General features: G+C 36.8%; 1 protein-coding gene and 1 non-coding gene across 10 annotated transcripts in view; both read right to left on the bottom strand.

Annotated features, from left to right (window-relative positions):
- ATP8B4 (ATPase phospholipid transporting 8B4 (putative)) overlaps window positions 1–22,988 on the bottom strand; it is a 302,163-nt gene that overhangs the window by 115,225 nt on the left and 163,950 nt on the right. For all 9 annotated transcript variants that reach the window (XR_012516263.1, XM_074393624.1, XM_074393622.1 and 6 more), the window contains 6 exons: window positions 18,597–18,762; window positions 15,701–15,889; window positions 7,552–7,667; window positions 4,136–4,300; window positions 3,046–3,157; window positions 1,217–1,322 (listed from right to left, as the gene is read on the bottom strand). Coding sequence is in view for 8 of the 9 variants with exons in the window: in XM_074393624.1 (XP_074249725.1) it covers window positions 1,217–1,322; window positions 3,046–3,157; window positions 4,136–4,300; window positions 7,552–7,667; window positions 15,701–15,889; window positions 18,597–18,762 (854 nt within the window). In the remaining variant the exon portion in view is untranslated. The remainder of the gene's footprint in view (window positions 1–1,216; window positions 1,323–3,045; window positions 3,158–4,135; window positions 4,301–7,551; window positions 7,668–15,700; window positions 15,890–18,596; window positions 18,763–22,988) is intronic.
- On the bottom strand, window positions 393–501 carry LOC120364109 (U6 spliceosomal RNA). The gene has a single exon (XR_005579461.1). It is a non-coding gene; the product is annotated as a U6 spliceosomal RNA (small nuclear RNA).

Genomic DNA, 22,988 nt, shown 5'->3' with positions numbered 1-22,988 from the left:
AATAGTAACTATGTCAAAATATCTACTTTCTTTAATGCTGAAAGACTCTATTCCATCTTTACATGCCGTCTACTACATCTGTGTTTTCCAAATTTACCTGATCATAAGCTTCATGTAGGTGCTTACTAAATACCAAGTCCCATGTCCCATTCCCTATAAATTCTTAATTTAATTCAGAATGAAGCTAGGGAATTGGTATCTTCTTTTTTTTTTGAACAAGGAAACTCTCTTCATTTATTTCATATAAGGATGAAGAGGATTATGTGATCACAGGAATGTTGCATGCAGGATTATCCGAAGCTGGTATCACCAGGTCCTCACTCTGCCAAGAGGTCTCTCTGGAAGGGGCAGCCAGCTCAGAGATGCTCTGGATCCCCACATGCCAATCATAAAAAAATATGGAATGCTTCACGAATTTGCAGTCATCCTTGTGCAGGGGCCATGCTAATCTTCTCTGTATCATTCCGGCAATTGATATTTTTAACAAGTATCCTCATGATACTGATCACTCATCACCACGCAAGAGTTAGCAAGTACTAACCAAAGCACAATTTTAAAAGACAACTCAACATAGCTGATTTGAACTTCTTTTTTTTTTTTTAACTAGAATGCATTTTTTAAAATTGTACTTTAGGTTCTGGGGTACATGTGCAGATCATGCAGCATTGTTGCATAGGTACACACATGGCAACGTGGTTTGCTGCCTCCATCTCCCCGTCACGTACATCTGGCATTTCTCCTGATGTTATACCTCCCTGACCTCCCCACCCCACTGTCCTTCCCTTGGCCCCCTCCAACAGACCCCACTGTGTGATGTTTCCCTCCTTGTGCCCATGTGTTCTCATTGTTCAACACCCACCTATGAGTGAGAACATGCGGTGTTTCATTTTCTGTTCTTGTGTCAGTGTGCTGAGAATGATGGTTTCCACATTCATCCATGTCCCTACGAAGGACGTGAACCCATCATTTTTTATGGCTGCATAGTATTCCATGGTGTACGTGTTGGAGGCCTGAAGACAATAATTCATTGCTGATATCAGCTTTATCTTAGTTTGTCACCAAAATGAATGGAAGTTTAGGAAATATGCACAAAGAACTCTGTACTAAGTTAAGACCACAGGAAACTGTAGCACAGCTTTCCACTTTCTCGACTCTGATCTTTCTTCCCTCCGTCCCTCTCATCCTTCCATCCTTTCCTCCTTCCTTCAACACTTACCTGAGTTCTTCTCTCACTTCTACAGCAGTATTCCCTGCTATCACAAATACATCATTCATGTCATCAGTCAGCATGTTGCAGGCATAACCGATGTTGATGGCAGTTTCTAATACAAAATAAAAAGCCCAACTCAGTTAAAATGTTACTTAATAAATCCATATTTAATGAAAGTATTGAAGACTTAGCTATATTTTCTTATACCCTATAGGCCCCCTTAATGTCAGTACAACCAGCACAGATGGAAATTCAAATACCTGGGTTCTAGGATCAATTTACTACTTGCTAAACCCATGCAGTAGTAGTAACACATACAAATGTGCAGCCTTGTCATCTAGTTTTCAGAAAACCTTTTCATTCCCAAATTAGCTCTCATGAAAATACCTTAAGATCTTGTGACATAATGACATGTACAAATACAAAATCTTTGACCAGAAGTCCAAATACTGTCTTGGGAAAGCTAAAGTACTAAACTTATCCAATATTTAATTCTGATATAGAGGACAATTTGAAGAAAAAATTCACAACATGTTCAGGTAAAGGACAACAAAAATGCTCTTACAAAATGTGTATGGTTCTCTCACATACAACATTGCCATTTTCCCATTAAATATATGAAAATGTGGAATTTGACTATTATCTCAACCCTTCTCAGCACTGTTCTCCTAGAGAACTAGAAAATCAGAGGATGTTAGATAATTCTTCCTCTAATTTTATCAAAATGGAACTTGAGATAATCAGATAACTCCTTCTATCTTTAATGGAGTTATTTGATTGTCTGTAACTGTATAGAATAATTAGACTCTAGCTAATTCTATGGAATCATTAGTTTTGTCCTAAATCAAGGAAGGTAATTAATAAAATCTCAGCATATGCCTTGTATAAACCACAGAAATTAAAGCTAAATAACAGGAAACTCATGGATATTTGTAATAATAGAACAGCTATAACTGAACAACATCAAACTCTAGAGAGTTTCTATTTAGTAATACACCTGAGTGCTGAACTTTCTATTGTTTATTTTTTGTGATCAATGATGTGGATAAAGATGTAGAGAACTGATTTATAACATCTGCAAATCCCCTAATGCTGTAAAACATACCTAATGAGTAGACAGAATCTTAACGTAGGTATGTGCCAGTTAATTGAGTATTTTCAGTCTATGAATAGCCAAGCATAAAATCATTTTTGTTTTAACCATTACTGCTAGAAGTAGATCCAAAATGTGTTGGTCCCCTTTTCTTTCATAGGAAACACAGTAGAACATGATGACTCACTAATGATTTGGCATTTTGTCAAGTTTGAAAGTTGACGAATTCTCACTGTATCTTGTATAGACAGTCCTGGAATTCAGCCGGGTTGCACTGTTACAGCTGTAGTAGTTATTAAAACACCAAAATATTTCTATAAGTAGTTGATAAACAGCTGTTTCTGTGAGCTTCTTTGAAGTGTTCCCATCACCCTGACACCTCCCCTAAGAACCTTCAAATTCACTGCCATCAAGAAACTAAAGAAGTAACCGAAGGTCTCCAATATCCTTCTTTAGTTCTGTGACAATATCTGTCCTGACTGGGGACAGTGTTCATAAAAACCAATTGTTAAACATTTTTAATACCATTGTTGCTTCTAGGTGTAATTATTCAATAATTACGGGATTTTGTTAGTTTGTTTCAAAATAGACTGCTGCAATATATTAACTTTCTTTTCTCTATTTCAAGTCTTTCTGACATGGACTAATATTTAATTAATTAAGCTTTCTGGTTAATTAAAATTTTGTGATATAAGTCTTCTTCCTCTTTTCAAAACATCATCATCATCCATTTTAAAGTTACCTTGTTTGTCTCCTGTTAGGACCCAGATCTTAATATTAGCTAGTGATAAACTTGTAACCGTTTCAATAACACCCTCTTGTAACTTATCTTCTACAGCAGTGGCACCTAGTAGCTTTATGGAAAAACAGAGAAAACCTTAAGTTAAATGCATGCAAACAACATCTATAACATCTATGCATTTCACTCACAGAGTTTGGATGCCAAAGAACGTAAATTGAAGGCAGAAATTATGATACATTGATATAGCAGGCATCCTATTTTGTGCAAAAGTAGATTGTAAAGGAATTGAAAAGGAAGTTCCCTAATCAAGTCAATTTAACCATGGTGATGCCGGGAGCTATTATTTACCTGAAGGGGCTGATATGATCAGATTAAATGTTAGCATGAGCAGTAAGAAGCCATTTGGACTTAAGAACTCCCCAGCTGCTTCCCCACGTACATCAACAGTGGAGGAATCCAAAGAATAGCCTTCATCTTATGATCAGGAAGCTGATCACAAAAAATCTGGTCATTCTTCTACATTAACAAACCAGCACATGCCATAATCTAAAGTGAAGGTTCCTACATGATTTTTCATTAAAAGATGAACAAAGGATACTCCCTAGTACCTCACAATGGCTGAGCTCCTGGCCACTGGGGCCTCAGGTAAGAGTGGTTTTTATAATAGACCATGCTCTGGATAGCACAGATATCACCAGAATTTCATAGCCTAGAATAGTTTAGAGCTGTAGCCCCATTCTTCACAGCAAATTTCTCTGCTCTAAAAAGGTGGGCATAAAGCAAGGAGAAAAATAAAAATCCACAACATCAAGGACACATCAGAGGTTGACAAAGACTACGGAGCCTACTATCTTCTACTCTTCAGAAGCTTCCAATTGCATACGCTACTGCTAATAGAAATACAATTCTAGGTTCTCTAGGACCATACGTGGAAAACTCAAAGCCAACATACAACGCATGAGTCAGTGTTTGAAAGAGAAACATCTGCTGTGTGCAAGATGTTTTAGCCAATGGCTTATTCCTATGCTAAATCTCTAAACACATACTCCCCTTCCTGTAAACACAATCCATCATGCTACTAAATTCATACCATCAAATCTCTTTCAATTTCTTCATACAGCGCAGCTATTCGTTCATCCCTTCCTTCTATGGCAGCATTTGCATCTTCAAGCATCTTATGCCACTCTTTAAAGTACTTGTCATCTAGGTCTCTGTATGCGGTGGCCAAGGTCCGAAGGCCTTCCCCTGCAAATTCCTGCCAGAGAAGACATAGACTCAGGAACAGTAAAAAAATAAAATAAAATAAAAACAATAAACATCGGCCGGGAGCAGTGGCTCACACCTGTAATCCCAGCACTTTGGGAGGCTGAGGCAGGTGGATCACGAGATCAAGAGATCGAGACCATCCTGGTCAACATGGTGAAACCCTGTCTCTACTAAAAATACAAAAAAAAATTAGCTGGGCATGGTGGCACGTGCCTGTAATCCCAGCTACTCAGGAGGCTGAGGCAGGAGAATTGCCTGAACCCAGGAGGTGGAGGTTGCGGTGAGCCGAGATCACGCCATTACACTCCAGCCTTGGTAACAAGAACAAAACTCCGTCTTAAATAAATAAATAAACACAGAAATAACAACAACAAAATAATTTTTTAGAAATTTTTCACTCAAATTCATTTTGTCCTAAGAGCACTCTTTGGCTATCCTTACTCTCAACTTTTTAATCTCCTCAGAAATGGAAGACAATGTGTGTATGAGGTTAAAACATGCTGGAAAGCTAGCCTTCCCCCTAAAGACAGCTGGAAAAGCCTGCTGAAGTATCCTAGTTGAGCGGTGATCAATGACACCCATGACTTGAGATACTCATTTATGGCAACATATGTTTCCAACCTGTCCTTGACAGAAGGAAGCATTTCTGGTCATGAGACGGACCCAGTAAGGAGGGTCCCTCATTCAGTGATGAGGAAAGGACCCTTGGAGAAGCCATGGTTCTCAAATCAAAGGCAGGACGCTCTCCCCAGGAAATGCAGCATGACATGCCACCAAAGTCTTATCACATCCCCCCTAGTGATATGCCTATGCCTAAATTAATTGAGTACTACTTTTGCATATGCTTGAAATTTTCAAAAAAGCTAAAAATAAATAATAAATGAATAAATAGATGTCAAATTGTCAGATATTAGAAGTTTAACCATATTACTTAAGGTTATAATAATAACTTCTAGGGCAAAAGGGAAGAGAAAGGAAGAAAAGCTAATATAAGTGGTAGCTTCTGGAAAGCAGAACTAAATGTGGAGGCTGAACTTCACTTTTTATTCTAAACTCCTCTGAGAAACTTTTTAATGTTTGCTATATTAAAGTTTTCTCTTAATAACAACAAATTGTTTGGAATTTTAAAGACATCATCAAGTCAGCTTAGTGCAAAAAAAGTGTTATTTTTAGAAGCTGTAGTCTGTGAAGCTAGTACTAAATTAGTCAAACTGGAGAACCATACTCCTCCTTAATTCTGTATCTTGACAATCTCAAACAACACCTTTGGTGCTTTCTCCTAACAGGAGGGAAAAGAAAAACAGGAGACTGGTAAGTTGCTAAGTGTCTCACACAGCCACAGTAACTAGAAACATATGTACATTGCTTTGGGGGGAAATGCTTAAAAACTCCTACTCCGCCTGTGCTTCCAGTGGTCATTTTATGGGCCTCTACACTGCAAGTAAAGCATTTTTATAGCCATTTCTGCTCCTTTGGGCATTGCTATTGAGCATGTCTCCTCTGTGGTGTTTTGGCTTACGGTACACACATAGGTTTATAATCAGGCATATAACCTTGACATGCTGTAATTAGGTAAATAGAAAGAAAAGTCAATGCATACTGCAATGAGATGGTTTACCCCATACAGATTCTTGAGATAAATTATCTAAATGGATTTAGTAGGCAGTTGGTAGCACTTTGGATATTGCAATCACATTTTTAAGCTCTGTCTTTCAAGACCACCACTGGATCCCCTACTGATTTGAAAATTTATTTACTGTGTTATAACAATCTTTTGTCCTCCTAATTCACACGAACACTTTTTTGCCTTTAACTTGCAACCCCACTGGGCATTACCAGTGCCTCCCTCTCTGATCTGCACAACAGTGAATGAACAATGGCATTACAAAAGGAAACAGATGATTTAAGTTATTTCATTAGTGCATGAAACACAAGTTTGATCCTAAATGAGCATTTGATTAAGGTCTTTTCCTATCATTAAACAATTCAAAATCAGTAATTAAATAAGCATTTAAGACCTCAGAATCTAGAAGCCAAAATGAATAAAGTGAATACGCAAAGAGCAAGTTAAATTTATATTACCTGAAAAAAAAATTATTTTGCAGAAAAATTTTAAAAAACCAAATTAGGCTTCTTATAGTATGAAAGGAGAATATATGAAAACCCAGGGCCTCAGTGTTTGAGTAATGGCAAAAAAATCAGATACTTATGATTCCAGTGTTGTTTTCATTTTAAAAAAATTTTAAAAGACCATGCTGCCCTTCTGGAAAAGATTAAAAGAAAATCAAGAATTCTCTAATGGAAAGACAAAAACAATAGCTATGTTTGAAACCAATATTACTAAACCATCATTTTTTAAATTTAAAGTGAGGCAGAGGATTTTTATTTTATTTGTTTATTTATTTTTTAAAGATTCAGGGAATGTTTTGTATTAAATATAGGGACTGACAAAGAACATGAATACTTAATAATGTCTTAAAGGAAAGAAACTGAGAAAATGAGAGTTTTGTCCAGATGTCCTTAATGGAACCACAAACAAATATTATAGACACACCTGAATCTCAGGTTTAAACCAACTAATGCTCATATGAATTCACAGCCCCCTTACTTTTTGGCATTAAAAAAAAAGTGTGCCAAAAACTATCCTTACTTCTTTCAGAAAACTTTTGGAAAGAAATTATGCTGGTCTCAGAATGTACAAGTTTGGTGTCTGAAGGCACACAAGGAACTCATCATGATTTATGATCTGAATAAAAAGACCCTTAGAGGAGAAAGTGGGCGCCAGAGACTGCTACTCTCTAATCTCAACACAATCTGAACACAACCCTGAACTTTCCCTGGGGGTAATCATAAGATATTCCACTAATACCAAACACATCAGAACCCAAGGAAAAGCAGCTTTCTGTCTCCTCTTTCCAGAACTAGTCGTCCAAGAGGAGCAACATGAAGCTGCAGGGGAGTTGGAGCAGGTTCCCCAGATGCCCACATTCTGTGGCTACTGCTCAGTTGCTGTGTGTTCCCCTACCTGCAGCAGACTGACGGGACTCCCAACAGGACGGAAAGGGGAGGTCCTTATGTCAATTTCCAGACAATCATTGGCACAGCTTCCTGTGGAACCACTCTCCAGATGCTTTCTATTTCAGTAGTCAAATCATTTAGCTGCTATTTTTTTTAAAGAAGACCTAACCATAAGAGATGGCAAAAGGGCCATTATGCTAACCTTAAGATGGAGGCACTTACACTGAGGTGGTCTGACGTCAAAGACAGAAGGTCTTCATTGGAAGGATGAAGTTTTTCAAACAGAACAGTATCTGCTCCTTTGGAATAAAGCTTTATCTGCCCTTCTGGGTTTCGAACTGAAAAGAAAAAAGTTCAGAAAAGCAGATTATAATCAATGACACACATCAAAATTAGACTCTTCCAGAGTTCCAGCCTGGCAATTTGGAAATGAGCATAATGTTTTAGCCAGTAGTAAGACACTCAGTGCCTTTGGTAAGGTCATTATCTAAGTTACTTGGTTTTATTCTCATTTATTAACTTAGAAATGCTCCATCTGTTGGAGTCTTTGATTTCCCAAATTCAGAAACAAGTATTTTTATTCTGAAGCATATGACCTTCCTGTTTTCCTTGCCTACTCTTTCTGAAGAGTTGATATATATAAATTAAGTCTTCATCTCCATATTGAGCAGAATTGAGAGCTTTATTTGCCTGTCTCCTGGTGTGAAATTCAAGACCTGCTGTTCAAATCATCATCAGTGTTACGCCAAATCATCTCCATATGGAATTCTAGCCATTCAAAGTCATGGTTTATGCATTTTTTCTTGGCCCTTGCTGACATATTTCTTCACCCCTTTTACTCTGGAAAAGCCTGTTCATTCTTCATGGTTCGTTCTTGGGTCACAATGCTGGCTAAAAACGCACTTCACAGAGGAGCTTTTAAAAATAAAGTTTCCACCTCATTCCCACTGGAAGTATGTCAGAGGCACTGTGTTTTTAACCTGGCCCACAGGTTTGAGATTGATAGCCATTTCTAGGCTACCCTCAACTCCATCCAACCACAACCCCCAGCATATTGCTGTTAGAGAAAGCTTTCTTTCAAACCACAGAACACTTGGCCTAACTTTGTAGCTTTAATTGTACAGCTTGACACATAGCAGGCAGTTAATAGTTATTTGTTGAATGAATGAATGACATGGCTGTGTATTTCTTCCCAGAACTACCCACAACTTAAGACAACTGTCTTAGTCACAACTTCATGATCTGAATATTCTCACCCTCATAGGCTTCGTCAGTTGAATCAAAGATCATTCATTACATGCTTTCCACTCAGTTATACCTTTTCTCTACAAACAGAATAACTCAAAAAAGGTTAACATAAATGTTCACTATTAATTGCTATTAATGTAATGCCCAAAAAATGGCATAAAGAATTTAGAGCTTAGTTTAAAACCAAAATACAATGTTACCCTCCCCTCTACCCGTAGTAAACACTTATTTATTCTAGTTTCCCCCTGGCTTGCATAGATCTAATAATACAGCCTGAAAACTTTTTAGAACTGGGCCTTGTCTAGGTCTTGTCTTCTGTTTGAAGACCCTGGGTTAGCTTTCCAAAGTGCCAGAACTCACGCAGCTTTTCTTATAGTCTAGCTCTAACCACTCACGTTGGGGAAAAAAGAGAGAAAAAAAAACATATGCAATTTATCTAATTGTTAAACCAAGGGGGAAAACTTAATCCTAAGAAAGGCTTTCTCTTGATTTTCTTGTACAATAATCCGATTTATATTTTCTCCCATCCATCACCAGAAGGATAAAGGCAAAGGATGAATATCCTACATTTGCCTGTATTTTGTATTCTAGACTGGGACATTAGTTCTCAAACTTTTGGCCTGAGGACCTTCTTTATAATTTTTCAATGCTGAGTGATAATTCTAAAAGGTTTTTTTATATGAATTTTACCTATCCATATTTACCACATTAGAAATGAAATTTTATGTCAATAGTTTTATAACACTAATTACTTTAATAATTATTGTAAATCTAACATATAAATATAAATGACATTTCTATTTAAAAAACTATATTTTTCAGAAAAAAATTAGTTTGAAGACTGGCATTATTTTACATGATTATAGATCTTTTAAACATCTAGTTTAATAAAAGAGCTGGATTCTCATATCTGTTTCTGCATTCATTCTGTTGTGACATCACATGTCATGTGACTTCTGCAAAACTCCATGGTATACTCATGAGAAAAAATAATAGTGATATTATAATGAAAACGCTTTTGTCCTTGTGCATCCTACAAAAAACTCACAAGGTTCTCTATGGTTCCCCAGACCACACATTTAGAATCACTGGTCTGGAAGAGCCACAAACTGACTGTGATTTGTGTAAATCCCTTACCATCTCTATATCTCAGTTTCTTCATGTAAAAAGATATTTAAAAGGTCCTTTACAGTTGTACAATTTTCTGATTCAATAAATACTTTCCACCCCTGATACTTTCTCTTAACCTAGTATTTGTCCCTTCAAGTTTGAATTTATATAAATCTAATTTCATGGAATCCTGCTTTACTCATTAAACATTTGCTTTAGTAGCTCAGCAAGTTTTATATCTCTTTTCTTCCAAGCCTCCTGGTCATTTCTGTTCAAAGTTAATTAATTCTAAGTCATTTCAGAAGTTAGTATTTATATTACATAAACTAAAAAGGATAAAGTTTTAAATGGTCAAGATAACCTATGTCCAGAGCCTGGACAAAGGTCATAGTTTTTAGGTTATAAAAATATTCTCCCATTGCTTCCCATTTAAATATTAGTGTTCTTCAGAAATTTACTTGGGGTCTTTTTTATCTTCCTATCCTTCACACTCTCCCTCAGCAACTGCATTCATGTTCCATCAACAGGCTGTTTTCAAATGTGTATCTTGTATCCAATCCATCTCCAGCACTCCAATCTGACCCATACATCTGACTACCAACTGAACACCTCTTGGATATGCCCAGGCACTCCAAACTCATACTGAATATATTACCCACAAGTCCAATAATTAGCTACTCCTCTCATAGCCCCAGTCTCAGAAATCAGCTTTACCATCCACTTAGTCTCCCAAACCAGAAATCTGGGCATCCCTCACAGTTCTCCCTCCATCAACCATACATCTAAGGGAAACCATAGATTTCTCTCTGTCACTTCTCTCTCACCTAGAAAATCACCTTAACCTAACTGGTTTTACCCATTATAGTACTGCTTCCTTCCAGACTCTTCCATATATTCCAGCTACAGTCATCTTTATGCTGCTGCTTAGAATCCTGCAATAGCTTCCCTCTCACTTTTATGAAGTTTGGACTCCTTGACATGGCATATAGAGCTTATTAAGAGCTGCCCTTTCCAGTCCATTTCACCATTTCTGTTGGATACAGTCACATAGAACTACCTTTCAATTTTTCACATTCTCCCTTAGCTTGAAGGCCTTGAAACATAGTGGGCACATAAATAAATATTTGCTTAATTAAGATGAACCAAAATTGTACACAATTTATTGGAAACATAAGCTATGCCTCTGTGACATAAAGGAAAGAAAAATACCACAAATGGCTTCCAGTTAGATGCAATATCAGCACTGTGAAGGGTGGTAAATAATTCCATTTTGCCATATTGCTGCTGCTCGTACAACTACACAGAGAATTGCCTGTCACATGATGGTGTGATCTGTACTTTGATTATCCTGAAAAAGTTTAGAACTGAGCAACTTTTATCTAAAGATCTTGTAAAAGCCTTCCAAGAAACTTCTTGTAATTTATTCTTCTTTAATGGTTATCTGCCACTTGCCCCTGTTAATAGCTATCTTTGAATTTTATCTCTGCATTTCTATTTACAGAATTAGAAAACTGGTCTTTCCAAAAGTATATAGTGACATTTATATTTTTTACTAATACAGTAGATTCTGTTCCCTCTGAAAAAAATCCTTTATAGAAATCAATTTTTATGTAGATATTTCTGACTTAAATCAGGGCTCTTTATTCAGATTAAAAGTACTACTGGTATTGAAATTATGCATTGATGATTTAGTGAATAGTGGCTCCCACCCAAAAAACAAGGAAGCAGAAGGAGGAGAAAGAGAAGGAACAGCAGCAAACGCCTCAGTCTTTGTATCAGGGTGTTGTTCCTGCAGACCAAACCATGTGACGATCATGAGACTAGATTGTTTTTTGCCTTGTTATCATGCAGAGACATTTCTGCCCTAGTAGAGTCCCTCTAAAATTCCTCCCTATTAAAAACCAAACAGAATAAAAATAAATCCAGCAAACCTTCATGCATTCTGTGGTAAAGTACTACCTTTCCTCATATGGGATCCATTAAGGCAAACATCTGATGTTTGTGGTTAGGCTGCGATTTCTCCACAGCCTGTAATGGTGACCAGTGCTGAGGAAAAGCCAAACATCTCCCTGTGTAGCAATTTTAGGTTTTTGTCAACACCCTCAGAGCAAAAGAAACCAACTCCGGGCCAAACCAACATCAATAACACCTCCCCTGAGGCTGCAAATAGTAGATCTCTCCTGCTGATACAACATTAAACCAACACCTAGAACAGCATGTGCGCTCATCAGCAGCACTGGTGATGACTTCCCTGTTGTCAAAAAAATAAAAATAAACATTCTCAGAAGTTATTTGGGTTTTACCTCCTGAGAGCCATGTTTCAAGGCTAGTTTCTGGTAGTTAGAAACCAAAAACTCTACTACTATGTAAATACATGTTTTACATAGTAAGAAATTGATTAAATACAATGAGTAGAATATTCATAAGTTATACTCAACCCAAAGTGTTGGGTTGAGTAATATTTCACAAACGTTTATAGAAAACCTATCATGTGCCAAGCTCTGCGTTTGGCCTCAGGCAGTTTAGGAAGACTAAGGTATAGCACCTGCCCTCAGCAGCATACAGTTTAATACGTGGGATAGTCAAGAGCAGGCGTCCCCAAACTTTTTACACAGGGGGCCAATTCACTGTCCCTCAGACCGTTGCAGGACCGCCACATACTGTGCTCCTTTCACTGACCACCAATGAAAGAGGTACCCCTTCCTGAAGTGCGGCAGGGAGCCGGATAAATGGCCTCGGGGGCCACATGCAGCCCGTGGGCTGTAGTTTGGGGACGCCTGGTCAAGAGTGTCATGGAAGTAATATCACACCGGTGTTATGAACAAGGCATTCTGGGGAACACAGAAGAATGAGGTTATTTGGAGAATAAAAAGGAATCGAAAAATGGATAACATTTGAATTGGACATTACCAGATGAGTAGTATGGGGCATTTCCAAGAAGAGAAGTGGGGGAAAAAACTATTCAAGATAGGGGAACAGCAGGCACAAGGGGTGTGAAGAGAAGTGGTGGAAAAAACTATTCAAGATAGGGGAACAGCAGGCACAAGGGGTGTAAAAGCACACAACGCATCCAGGGATGGAGAGGTCTAGTTGAGCTCAAAGTTTTGTAAAGTAGAAGAAAAGTAGATTGAGGTCAGATTGCAAATAATTTTGCATGTCATACTAAGGACTTTGGGAAGCTACCAATCATTTTTAAGTAGGGGGCAGAAAAATCAGGCCTCTGTTTTAGAAAGAATATCCTGGTGACAGCATAGAGAATTATTTTCAAAGGGAATAATTTGAAGATATTACAATAATACAAGCAAGGAGTAACAAGAACCTTAACTAAGGCAGGGTACTGGGAATCAGGGAAAAAGGACAAAAAGCTTTTACAATTTAAAAGCATTTATGGGCCAGGCGTGGTGGCTCATGCCTGTAATCCCAGCATTTTGGAAGGCCGACACGGGCGGGTCACTAGGTCAAGAGATCGAGACCATCCTGGCCAACATAATGAAACCCCGTCTCTACTTAAAAATACAAAAAAAATTAGCTGGGCGTGGTTTGCTTGATCACGGGAGGCGGAGGTTGCAGTGAGCCGAGACTGCTACTGCACTCCAGCCTAGCACCTGTCAACAGAACGAGACTCTGTCTCAAAAAAAGAAAAAGGGTTTATGAGGCTATTTTAATAAGTATCATTCTGATGGCTCTCAGAAGAGACTTAAAAACAGCATGGCAACAGAGGATTCTAAAGATGTTAAGGCCTGAGAGTAGAAGAGAAGGAAATGGGTTAGAGACGTGTCTCAAACATCTGTGGGGAAAATAATAGATAGTATTTGAGGATCTATTAGTCTAGAGAAGTGGTCCCCAAACTGTGGTTCCCTGACATCAGTGACTTCAGCATCACCTACAAGCTTGTTAGAAATGCAAATTGGTGGGCCTCACCTCAGACCAGCTAAATCAGAAACTAGAGGCTGGGGCCTGGCAATCGCTGTTGTAACAAGTCCTCCTGGTAATGTTGATGGGAACTAAAGTTTGAGAACTATTAGCCCAGGGGCACAAAAGCTATGGAAAAGAGTGAGTGATCTACAATAGGGCTTAAAAGACCAGACTTTGGAAAAAGACACACCTGGGTTCACATATTTGATCTGCCTCTTACCAGCTGTGTGATGAGCTGCGTTACAGCTGTGTGACAATATTTGGCAAGTTACTTAAAATCTTTGAGTTTAATTTTCTCTTGTCTTAAATGGGACATGCATGTTACATGCAGTTGCAACAACTCAGTAAAAGAATTCCTTATAAAGTTCATGGACAAGCATACAATGAAAGGTAACTGTGAATTTTAATACAGATTATAGAAAGAACAATAGTTGTGAGAAAGAAACTTCCATATTTGACATAAAACTAGATAACTATAGCACAATCAAATGACAGAACATAACAGAAGGCTGAAAAAGTGTTTGGACTCTAGCAAGAGATTGAAGCTAAAGAGCTGTGTAAGAAGGTCACAGAATATAACCAATAGCTACCACCACGTATGTGGTCAAGATCATCCAAGAAGAACACAGGAACTGAGAAGAGAAAAGGACACCGGACACCAATACTGAAGAATGGGATAAAGGAAAGCAGTCAGCAAAGGAGCTTGAGAAAGAAAACAATGGGACAAGAAGAGAATTGGGGGCCAGAAAGTTTACAGAGGCCAAAATAGGAGTGTCAAGAAAACAGGGTCAACAGTCTCAAATGTTACTAAGTTTAAAAAAATGGATAGATGAACAGATTAATAAGGAAAAGCCACTGGCACTGGGAAGTTAAAAGGCGAATGGAAACCTCTGAGAAAGCAATCCTTCTTGAGTAGTGAAAGCAGAAACTTAACCCTAATGGGCTGAAAAGAGTAAGAAAGGCAAGAAGCAAAAGCTGACCTGAGAAATTAATCTGTGATGAAAAGCAGAAATATATGGTGGCAAAATCAGTGGACACCAAAATATGAACAATATCTTTAAGGAAACAGGAGGATAATAGAGTTGTGCACTGAAGGAAGGAGCCAGTAAAGGAAAAATTGAAGGCACAAGCAAGAAGGGAACAAGCAAGGAGAGATAAGGAGTGGGACTGGAAAAACCTTCAGCTTTGAAAAGGAACAAGAGCAACTGCTTTCTGATGCAGGAGAGTAAATTATTGAAGATATAGTTTAGGGATGAAGGTGGGGATGGGAAAAAGAGATAGTGGTGTGCATTCCTGAGGGCCTTTATTTTCTTAGAGAAATAGGAGATGAATTTAGCTTTCGAGAGTAAAGAAGATGGTGGCAGTGTTGAAATGGCCAAGGTTTAAAATATATATTTTGAAAATGGAAAAAGATACTAAATATAAATGAGAGGGATATTGACACAGCACTGAACATTGAGTCAGGAAAGCATAGATTTGTTTTGGTGCTAAATACAATATTAGGTGCTCCTCTCCAGCAGTGGAGGTCGACAGAGGAAATAAATGAGGCTAATGATGATATTCACAACAACTATCATCTGCCAAGCAATTTAGAAACTCACCCTGAGCCACTATTGTGTAGTGATTAAGTGAATGGACTATGCAGTCAGTCAACTTCCCAGGTTTGAATCCTGGCTATTCTACTTCAAACTATGTGATCTTGGACAAGATACTAAACCTTTCTGTGTTTTAGTTTCATTATCTGTTAATGGGTATAAATATAATAGTTCCTATCTTATTAGGATTGTTGGGACAACTAAAAAATTTAATTCATCAGAGCATTTTTGACGTTTTTAATTTTTTTTTGTATTTTTATTGATATTATTAGGCATACTCACATAGAGCATTTAGAACAGTGCTGGGCACATAATGAGCACTTGCTAAGTGTTAGTTATATATCACTACAGTACTGAGGGTAGGTTGTGCAACATAACAGTTCATACATAAAGTTTCAAAACTATCACAACTCTCAGCATGTAGCCAAAAGTGAAATAATCCTTGAAAAGCATAACCGCAACACTATGAAAAGATCAAAAATAGTCTCAGCTACCAATCATACCTATGACAGACATCCTTTTTCTGGTATTGTTGAAATCCAGAATGGCAAGTAATTGATAAGTAACTGGTGTTCCCAGTTCTTCTATTGTTATGGTCTCTGGGGTCCGGGATTTAAAAATGAACCCAAAATTTCTAGCAGCAGTCACTAGAGCCCCTTCATCAGGTGATTGAACTTGGTAAATTAGCTCTCCTAAAAGGAAAAGAAACAAGTTTATCAATACTGACAATAATAGTTAACCCACAGAGTTCCAATGCCAACCGCAACTCATTATTTAACACCCGATTCAAGCATCAGATTTAAAAATCTTTCCTGTCCTCAGACCTTTTCTACTCACCAACAGTTGAATCACGTATCTGTCCTCTGGGACACCACAAGACCCTATGTAAATCACTACTATAGCCCTTCATCTTATAAGAAAACATCCATTTCCAAGTCTGCCTCTTCACTGTGTTCAGTTTCTTAGATTAGAGACCAAACTTTTATATTTTCAGTAACTAGAGATGTGCCATGAATGTTTCATAAACTAAAACATTTTAATATATAATTAACTCACATAATCCTCATGGCAGCCTTTGAGGTAGAGATTATTAAATTTGTTATTTCCATTTTATACTAGTGAAACCTATAACTGAAAAAAGTTACATGAATTTGATGAGATCATACAGCTAAAGAGTGATGGAGAGATAATCCAAATTCTATTTCAGTCTGCTGCTAATGACCATTTTATGAGGATGTATACAAGAAATCCCTTGAAATATAAGAAATCAAACCAGGATATCAATACTTGTTACCTGATATTATGTGTATGTTAGAATGGGGGTAAGAAGGGAGAGGAGATAAAAAGAGTAAGTTATATGTATATATATATATATGTATATACATATAGAGTTTTAAAAACAGCATATATAAAGTAAGCCCTTATATAAAATTAAATCAAATTTATATGTAAAAATTAATTAGAAAATTTAATTAGTTTAATGTTTAAAAACTATTAATTAGGCAGAGCTAGACTCATATTTCCTAATTTATAGTGATGTCCAGGATCAATTGTTAAGTAAACAAGATGCATATTAATGGCTACACTATGATTTCTTTTTGTTAAAAAGAAACAAATCACCTAAATATCTGCATATATTCTTGAATATATGTATACATTTACAAGCCAGAGGAGAGGGTGAAATCTTACACACCAGATGTTACCACTGGTTACCTCTATAGGGGTGAGACTGGAGTTCAGGGAAGCTACCATTAGATTCACCTTTATAAATTTTTGTATTGTATTGTTTCACTTGAAACAATTGGCATTAATGAATTTTTGAAATTCACAACAGGTAAAAAACTTAAAGCAATTACTTGATCTACCCATTAAATAATATAGTCAAGTTCTACATCTGGTAACAAGGTAGACTGGGTGTCAGGACCAATATCAGCTGCTATAAACAACTATACAACCATTTTAATATTCTTAAATATATCCATGAATTGGCAAAGAAAGCAAGAACTGTTCAGGTCATAGACTGAGAAAAAGAACACCTAGGGGATTAAAGCAGCTCATTAGCCAGCATTTGCCTTGAGGGCATTTTCTGAACCTGGAGAATTTGATTGTTGGTTTTCATTGCCTCTGGGCTTAAATTTAAAAAGGCAGAGCTCAGAACCTGTCCAAGGTGAGAAGTCCAATGAAATATGGCCTCTTAAAACTGGGTCCCCCAAAGACTATTCTCAATATAAGGGTAAATTTGAAATTCATGCCCAGTTGAAGAGGGCTTCCAATAAAACTTGCTAACTAGAACCCTCCTTACAGTGGAAGGGAAAAAAATATCTGCTGAATTTATGACCAAACACTGACTCTCATGTAAACTTGCATCCTGAATTCACAATATCTCGGTGGCCTGAAAGAAATCAAGTTGAAACTTTAAAATGTTCCTACATTAGAACACTGAAGCAATGTAAATCCTTTCCGAGGGAACCAACTGGACCCAAAACATTCCTAAAAATTAAGTTCAAACTAAAATGGTCAACTCACAGTGAAAAGTACTGAAACAACAAATAAGGCCTGAGAACCAACAGAAACAATGCAGAGTAAGATTTGGAAAAAAGTTAGATATTAGAAGTATCAAAAACAGCACATGCAATATATTTAACAGATTTCAAGAAGTAAATTTGAGATATAAAATTAAACAGATTTCAGAAAGAACAAAAGACCTTATAGGAAGAACTAGTGGGCTGAGAGAAAAATATAAATGGAATAGATATGGTTCAACTGGGGCGAGAAGACGGTTCCCTATACCATTATATATCTGCCTCACAGCTTCAAAATGTTAAGTGGCCCAGCTAGTTTTGTTCTATCCTATGAATGCTGAGTTCCAAACAACCATCTCACAAGTGTGATGACTTGCTCATAGTGGAGGCTAAATAAGACTATTTTAAAATCAACATCAATTTATCTCTGTTACTGGGGAAATTCATTCTAAGCATATGCCTGAAGGTCATCTGCATCTACTAGATGTGCACACCAATAATGAGAAATGTGTGACTCAACTGTATTTCACTATTTATCCTGGCTACCCAGAAGCTCACAGGCAAACATGGTGCTCAATCATAGAACGATGTCATCCTCTTTGACTAGCATATTTGGGTCCTCGCCTTTCCACTGTCCTTATTTCTCTTCTTTTTCATTTAAATCTCTCCACATTTTTAAAAACCATATGGGATATAAATTATGTTCTACCTTTAACTTGAAAATACTACAAATTTAATGTAAGTTTCTGTTTTAAAATACAAAAACAAAAAACAAGTCTTACTGCTCAAATGCTTAATTTTTAAATCCTTCAAACTTAGTATCAGCTTCAATTTAAACATAAACAAGGTTCACCACTCTGACATACTTTTCACTTACCTGCACTATTCTCTTCTGACATTACAGTGTGGCAGAGAGTAAGTAACCTAAAGAATTCATGAACTTTGGGATCACCCAGTTCAATGGATTCCATCAGACTGTGGTCAAAGAACTGAAATTCTCTATCCACTTGAGATTTGACTGAGAAATCCACAGGCTCTTTTTCCTTTAGGAGAACAAGAATAAAAATAACCATAAGCTTCACCCCAACAGATAAAAGATTAAAAGATTTTAATTATTTTTTAAAATTCAAAAATAATTCACCCAAGTATTTTTATCATATTTTTTTTGCAGCCTCAAATGCCTGGCACTAAAATGGCTGTTTCATCATTACTGGTAAATATAATATTCTCATTTCAGAACCATGTACCAAAGAGGTGACCCTTCCAAAAGTGTATGAGAAAAAAATCCCAAAAGTATATGGGATGGCTGTACAGATCCTCAAATGCTCAATACAACTCCAAAATACAAAAAAGCACAGAAAATGCAAAATTTTTTAAAAATCTACTTGATGGCAAAACCTGATCTGACTTGAACTAATTTGGGCAGAAATATCTGACCTGGAATGATATATATTTAACAATGACTTCTTAAAGCCTACTTAATACTTGTGAATTAATATTTTCTAATATAAAAACATCAATGTATTTGATTATGGGTACTTTCTCAGATGTCACTGGAGATATTGCATTATAAAATGGCAGCTACACCATACTGTCTTCCTACAACCAGAAAATTCTGGATTTCTAAATACATCTGGCTCTAAAATTTCAGAAAAGGGACTATGAACCTGTATTTCAGAAGCAAGCCTATGGAAGGTTCTACCCTGAATACTTACATGTAAGAGCTTTATCAGCTGCAGAGTCCACATTTCCTCCCCCAGGATTATTGCAAAAGTTTTTATTCTTAAAGACTTCATTAACTTTTGCAATTGATTCTAAAGTTACAAGAGCAGATGGAATTATAACCTCTTTTGAAAAGAGAAACAATGGTGTTGGCAATTGAAATTATCTATTCTGAGTCACAAAGCTTGTTAACACCTACAGTAAAATTGGAGCCTTTGTTTCTTGAAGCCAAATTTATTCTAAAATTAATAATACTGAATAAAAATAAGAAATATTTATTATATTTAAAATAGGCCAGACATTATGCTAACAATTTTATATGGGATATTACGTATAGTCTTCCTAACAGCGACGTATAGTGGATACTATTATTATCCCTGTTTTACAGATGAAAATCTGAGCATTGCCAAAGCCAAACAAATACATCCATGAGCCAGGACTGAAACTTAGTCAAAAATCCATGCTTCAGATACTTTGCCATAACAACTCCTTAATATAATTCTTGCTTATTTCCCTGTCCTCTTATTAATAACATCTGCCACATATCAAGTGATAATAGCATACTAGTTTCTTTTTAATTTAAGTACTTTTAATGTTTTCAGTCAAAGCAATACATCCAGAGTTACAAAATCAAATACTACATTAAGGCTTATCTAGTAAAGCAAGAGACTTCATCCCCACACCTCCATCACCACAGCCCCAGTCCCAATCCCCAGAGAAAATTACTGTCAGACTTCAGAAGGCATATCAAATGGTTACCCCACTTGTCAAATTCAACTTTTGTTGCAGTTCCTTTTGGCATTTTTGTCCTTAAGTCTTTTCCCAGGCCTATGTCCCAAATGGTATTGCCTAGGTTTTCTTCTACTGAATAGGAGATCCATTCCCTACTGTTTGTTTTTGGCAGGTTTGTTGAAGATCAGATGGTTGTAGATGTGCGTGGTATTATTTCTGAGGTCTCTGTTCTACTCCATTAGTCTGTATGTTTGTTTTGGTACTGGTATCATGCTGTTTTTGTTACTGTAACCTGGTAGTATAGTTTGAAGTCAGAGAGCACAATCTCTCCAGCTTTATTGTTTTTGCTTAGGATTCTCTTGGCTGTACAGGGTCATCTTTGATTCTATACAATACTTAAAATAGTTTTTTTCTAATTCTGTAAAAAAAGTCAATAGTAGCTTGAAGGGAAGAGCACTGAATCTATACATTACTTTGGGCGGTATGACCACTTTCACATACTGATTCTTCCTATGCATGGGGATGGAATGGTTTTCCATTTGTTTATGTCCCCTCTTATTTCCTTGAACAATGATTTATAGTTCTCCATGAAGAGGTCCTTGATATCCCTTGTTAGCTGTACTCCTAGGTATTTTCTTCTCTTTGCAGTGATTGGGAATGGGAGTTCATTCATGATTTGGCTCTCTGCTTGCCTATTGTTAGTGCAAAGGAATGTTTGTGATTTTTGCACATTGATTTTGTATCCTGAGAATTTGCTTATCAGTTCAAGAAGTTTTGGGGCTGAGATCATGGTGTTTTCTAAACATAAAATCATATTGACTACAAAAAAAAAAATTGACTTCCTCTCTTCCTGTTTGAATACTCTTTATTTCTTTCTCTTATCTGACTGCCTTGGCTAGAACTTCCAATACTACATTGAATGGGAGTGGTGGGAGAGGGTATCCTTGTCTTGTACTGGTTTTCAAAGGGAATGCTTCCAGCTTTTGCCCATTTAATATGATATTGATTGTCGGTTTGTCATAAATAGCTCTTACTACTTTGAGATATGTTCCAAGATTTTGGGAGTTTTAACATGAAGAAATGTTGAAGTTTATCAAAAGCCTTTTCTGCATCTATTGAGATAATCATGTGGTTTTTGTCTTTGCTTTTGTTTATGTGATGGCTTATGTTTACTGATATGCATATGTTAAACCTGCCTTGCATTCCAGGGATTAAGCTGGCTTCATTATGGTGGGTAAGTTTTTTGATGTGCTGCTGAATTTGGTCTGCCAGTATTTTATTGAGGACTTCCGCATCAATTTTCATCAGGGACATGGCCCTGAAATTTTCTTTTTGTATTGTGTGTCTTCCCAGTTTTGGCATCAGGATGATACTGGCTTAAATGAGTTAGGGAGGAGTCCCTCCTTTAAAGTTGTTTGGAATAGTTTCAGAAGGAATGGTACAAGCTCCTCTTTGTATTTCTGGTACAATTCAGCTGTGAATCGGTCTGGCCCCAGGATTTCTTTGGTTGGTAGGCTATTAATTACTGCCTCAAATGAGTAACTTGTTATTAGTCTATTAAGCGATTCAACTTCTTGTTTATTTTTGTAGAGGTGTTTACAGTATTCTGATGGTAGTTTGTATTTCTGTGAGGTCAGTGGTAATACTCCCTTTATCAATTTTTATTGTATCTGTTTCTTCTCTCTTCTTTTTTATCTAGCTAGTGGTCTATTTTATTAACTTTTTCAAAAAAAAAACCAAACAGCTCCTGGATTTGTTGATTTTTTGGAGGGTTTTTTGTGTCTCTATCTCCTGCAATTCTTCCTTGATCTTAATTATTTCTTGTCTTCTGCTAGCTTTTGAATTTGTTTGTTCTTGCTTCACTAGTTATTTTAATTGTGATTTTAGCCTGTCAATTTGAGAACCTTCTAGCTTTCTGATGTGGGCATTTAGTTCTATAAATTTCCCTCTTAGCACTGCTTTAGCCACATCCGAGAGATTCTGGTACATTGTCTCTTTGTTCTCATTGGTTTCAAAGAGCTTCTTGATTTCTGTCTTAATTTCATTTTTTACCCAAGAGTCATTCAGGAGCAAGTTGTTCAATTTCCATGAAATTTTGTGGTTTTGAGTGAGTTTCTTAATCCTGAGTTCTAACTTGTTTGCACCGTGGTCTGAGAGACTGTTGTGATCTCCGTTCTTTTGCATTTACTGAGAAGTGTTTTACTTCCAATTTTGTGGTCGCTTTTAGAATAAGTGCCATGTGGCACTGAGATAAATGTATATTCTGTTGATTTGGGGTATAGAGTTTTGTACACGTCTACTAGGTCCACTTGATCCATAGCTGAGTTCAAGTCCTGAATATCTTTGTTAATTTTCTATCTCATTGATATGTCTTACACTGTCAGTGGGGTGTTAAAGTCTCGCACTATTATTGTGTGGAAATCTAAGTCTCTTTGTAGGTCTGTAAGAACTTGTTTTATGAATATGGGTGCTCCTGTATTGTGTGCATATATGTTCAGAATAGTTACCTGTTTTTGTTGAATTGTTCCCTTTACCATTATGTAATGTCCTTCTTTGTCTTTTTTTTATCTTTATGGGTTTGAAGTCTCTTTGGTCAGAGACTAGGATTGCAACCCCTGCTTTTATTTTTGCTTTCCATTTGCTTGGCAAATTTTCCTCCCTCTCTTTATATAAAGTCTGTGTGTGTCTTTGCACATAAGATGGGTCTCCTAAACACAGAACACTGATGGGTCTTGACTCCTTATCCAATTTGCCAATTTGTATCTTTTCACTGGAGCATTTAGCCCACTTACATGTAAGGTTAGTATTGTTATAC

This window comes from Saimiri boliviensis, chromosome 2 (assembly GCF_048565385.1).
Source record: "Saimiri boliviensis isolate mSaiBol1 chromosome 2, mSaiBol1.pri, whole genome shotgun sequence".
In the NCBI taxonomy this organism is placed as follows: Eukaryota; Metazoa; Chordata; class Mammalia; order Primates; family Cebidae; genus Saimiri; species Saimiri boliviensis.
The sequence above is the reverse complement of the archived record's forward strand: the minus strand, read 5'-3'. Positions and strand labels throughout refer to the sequence as shown.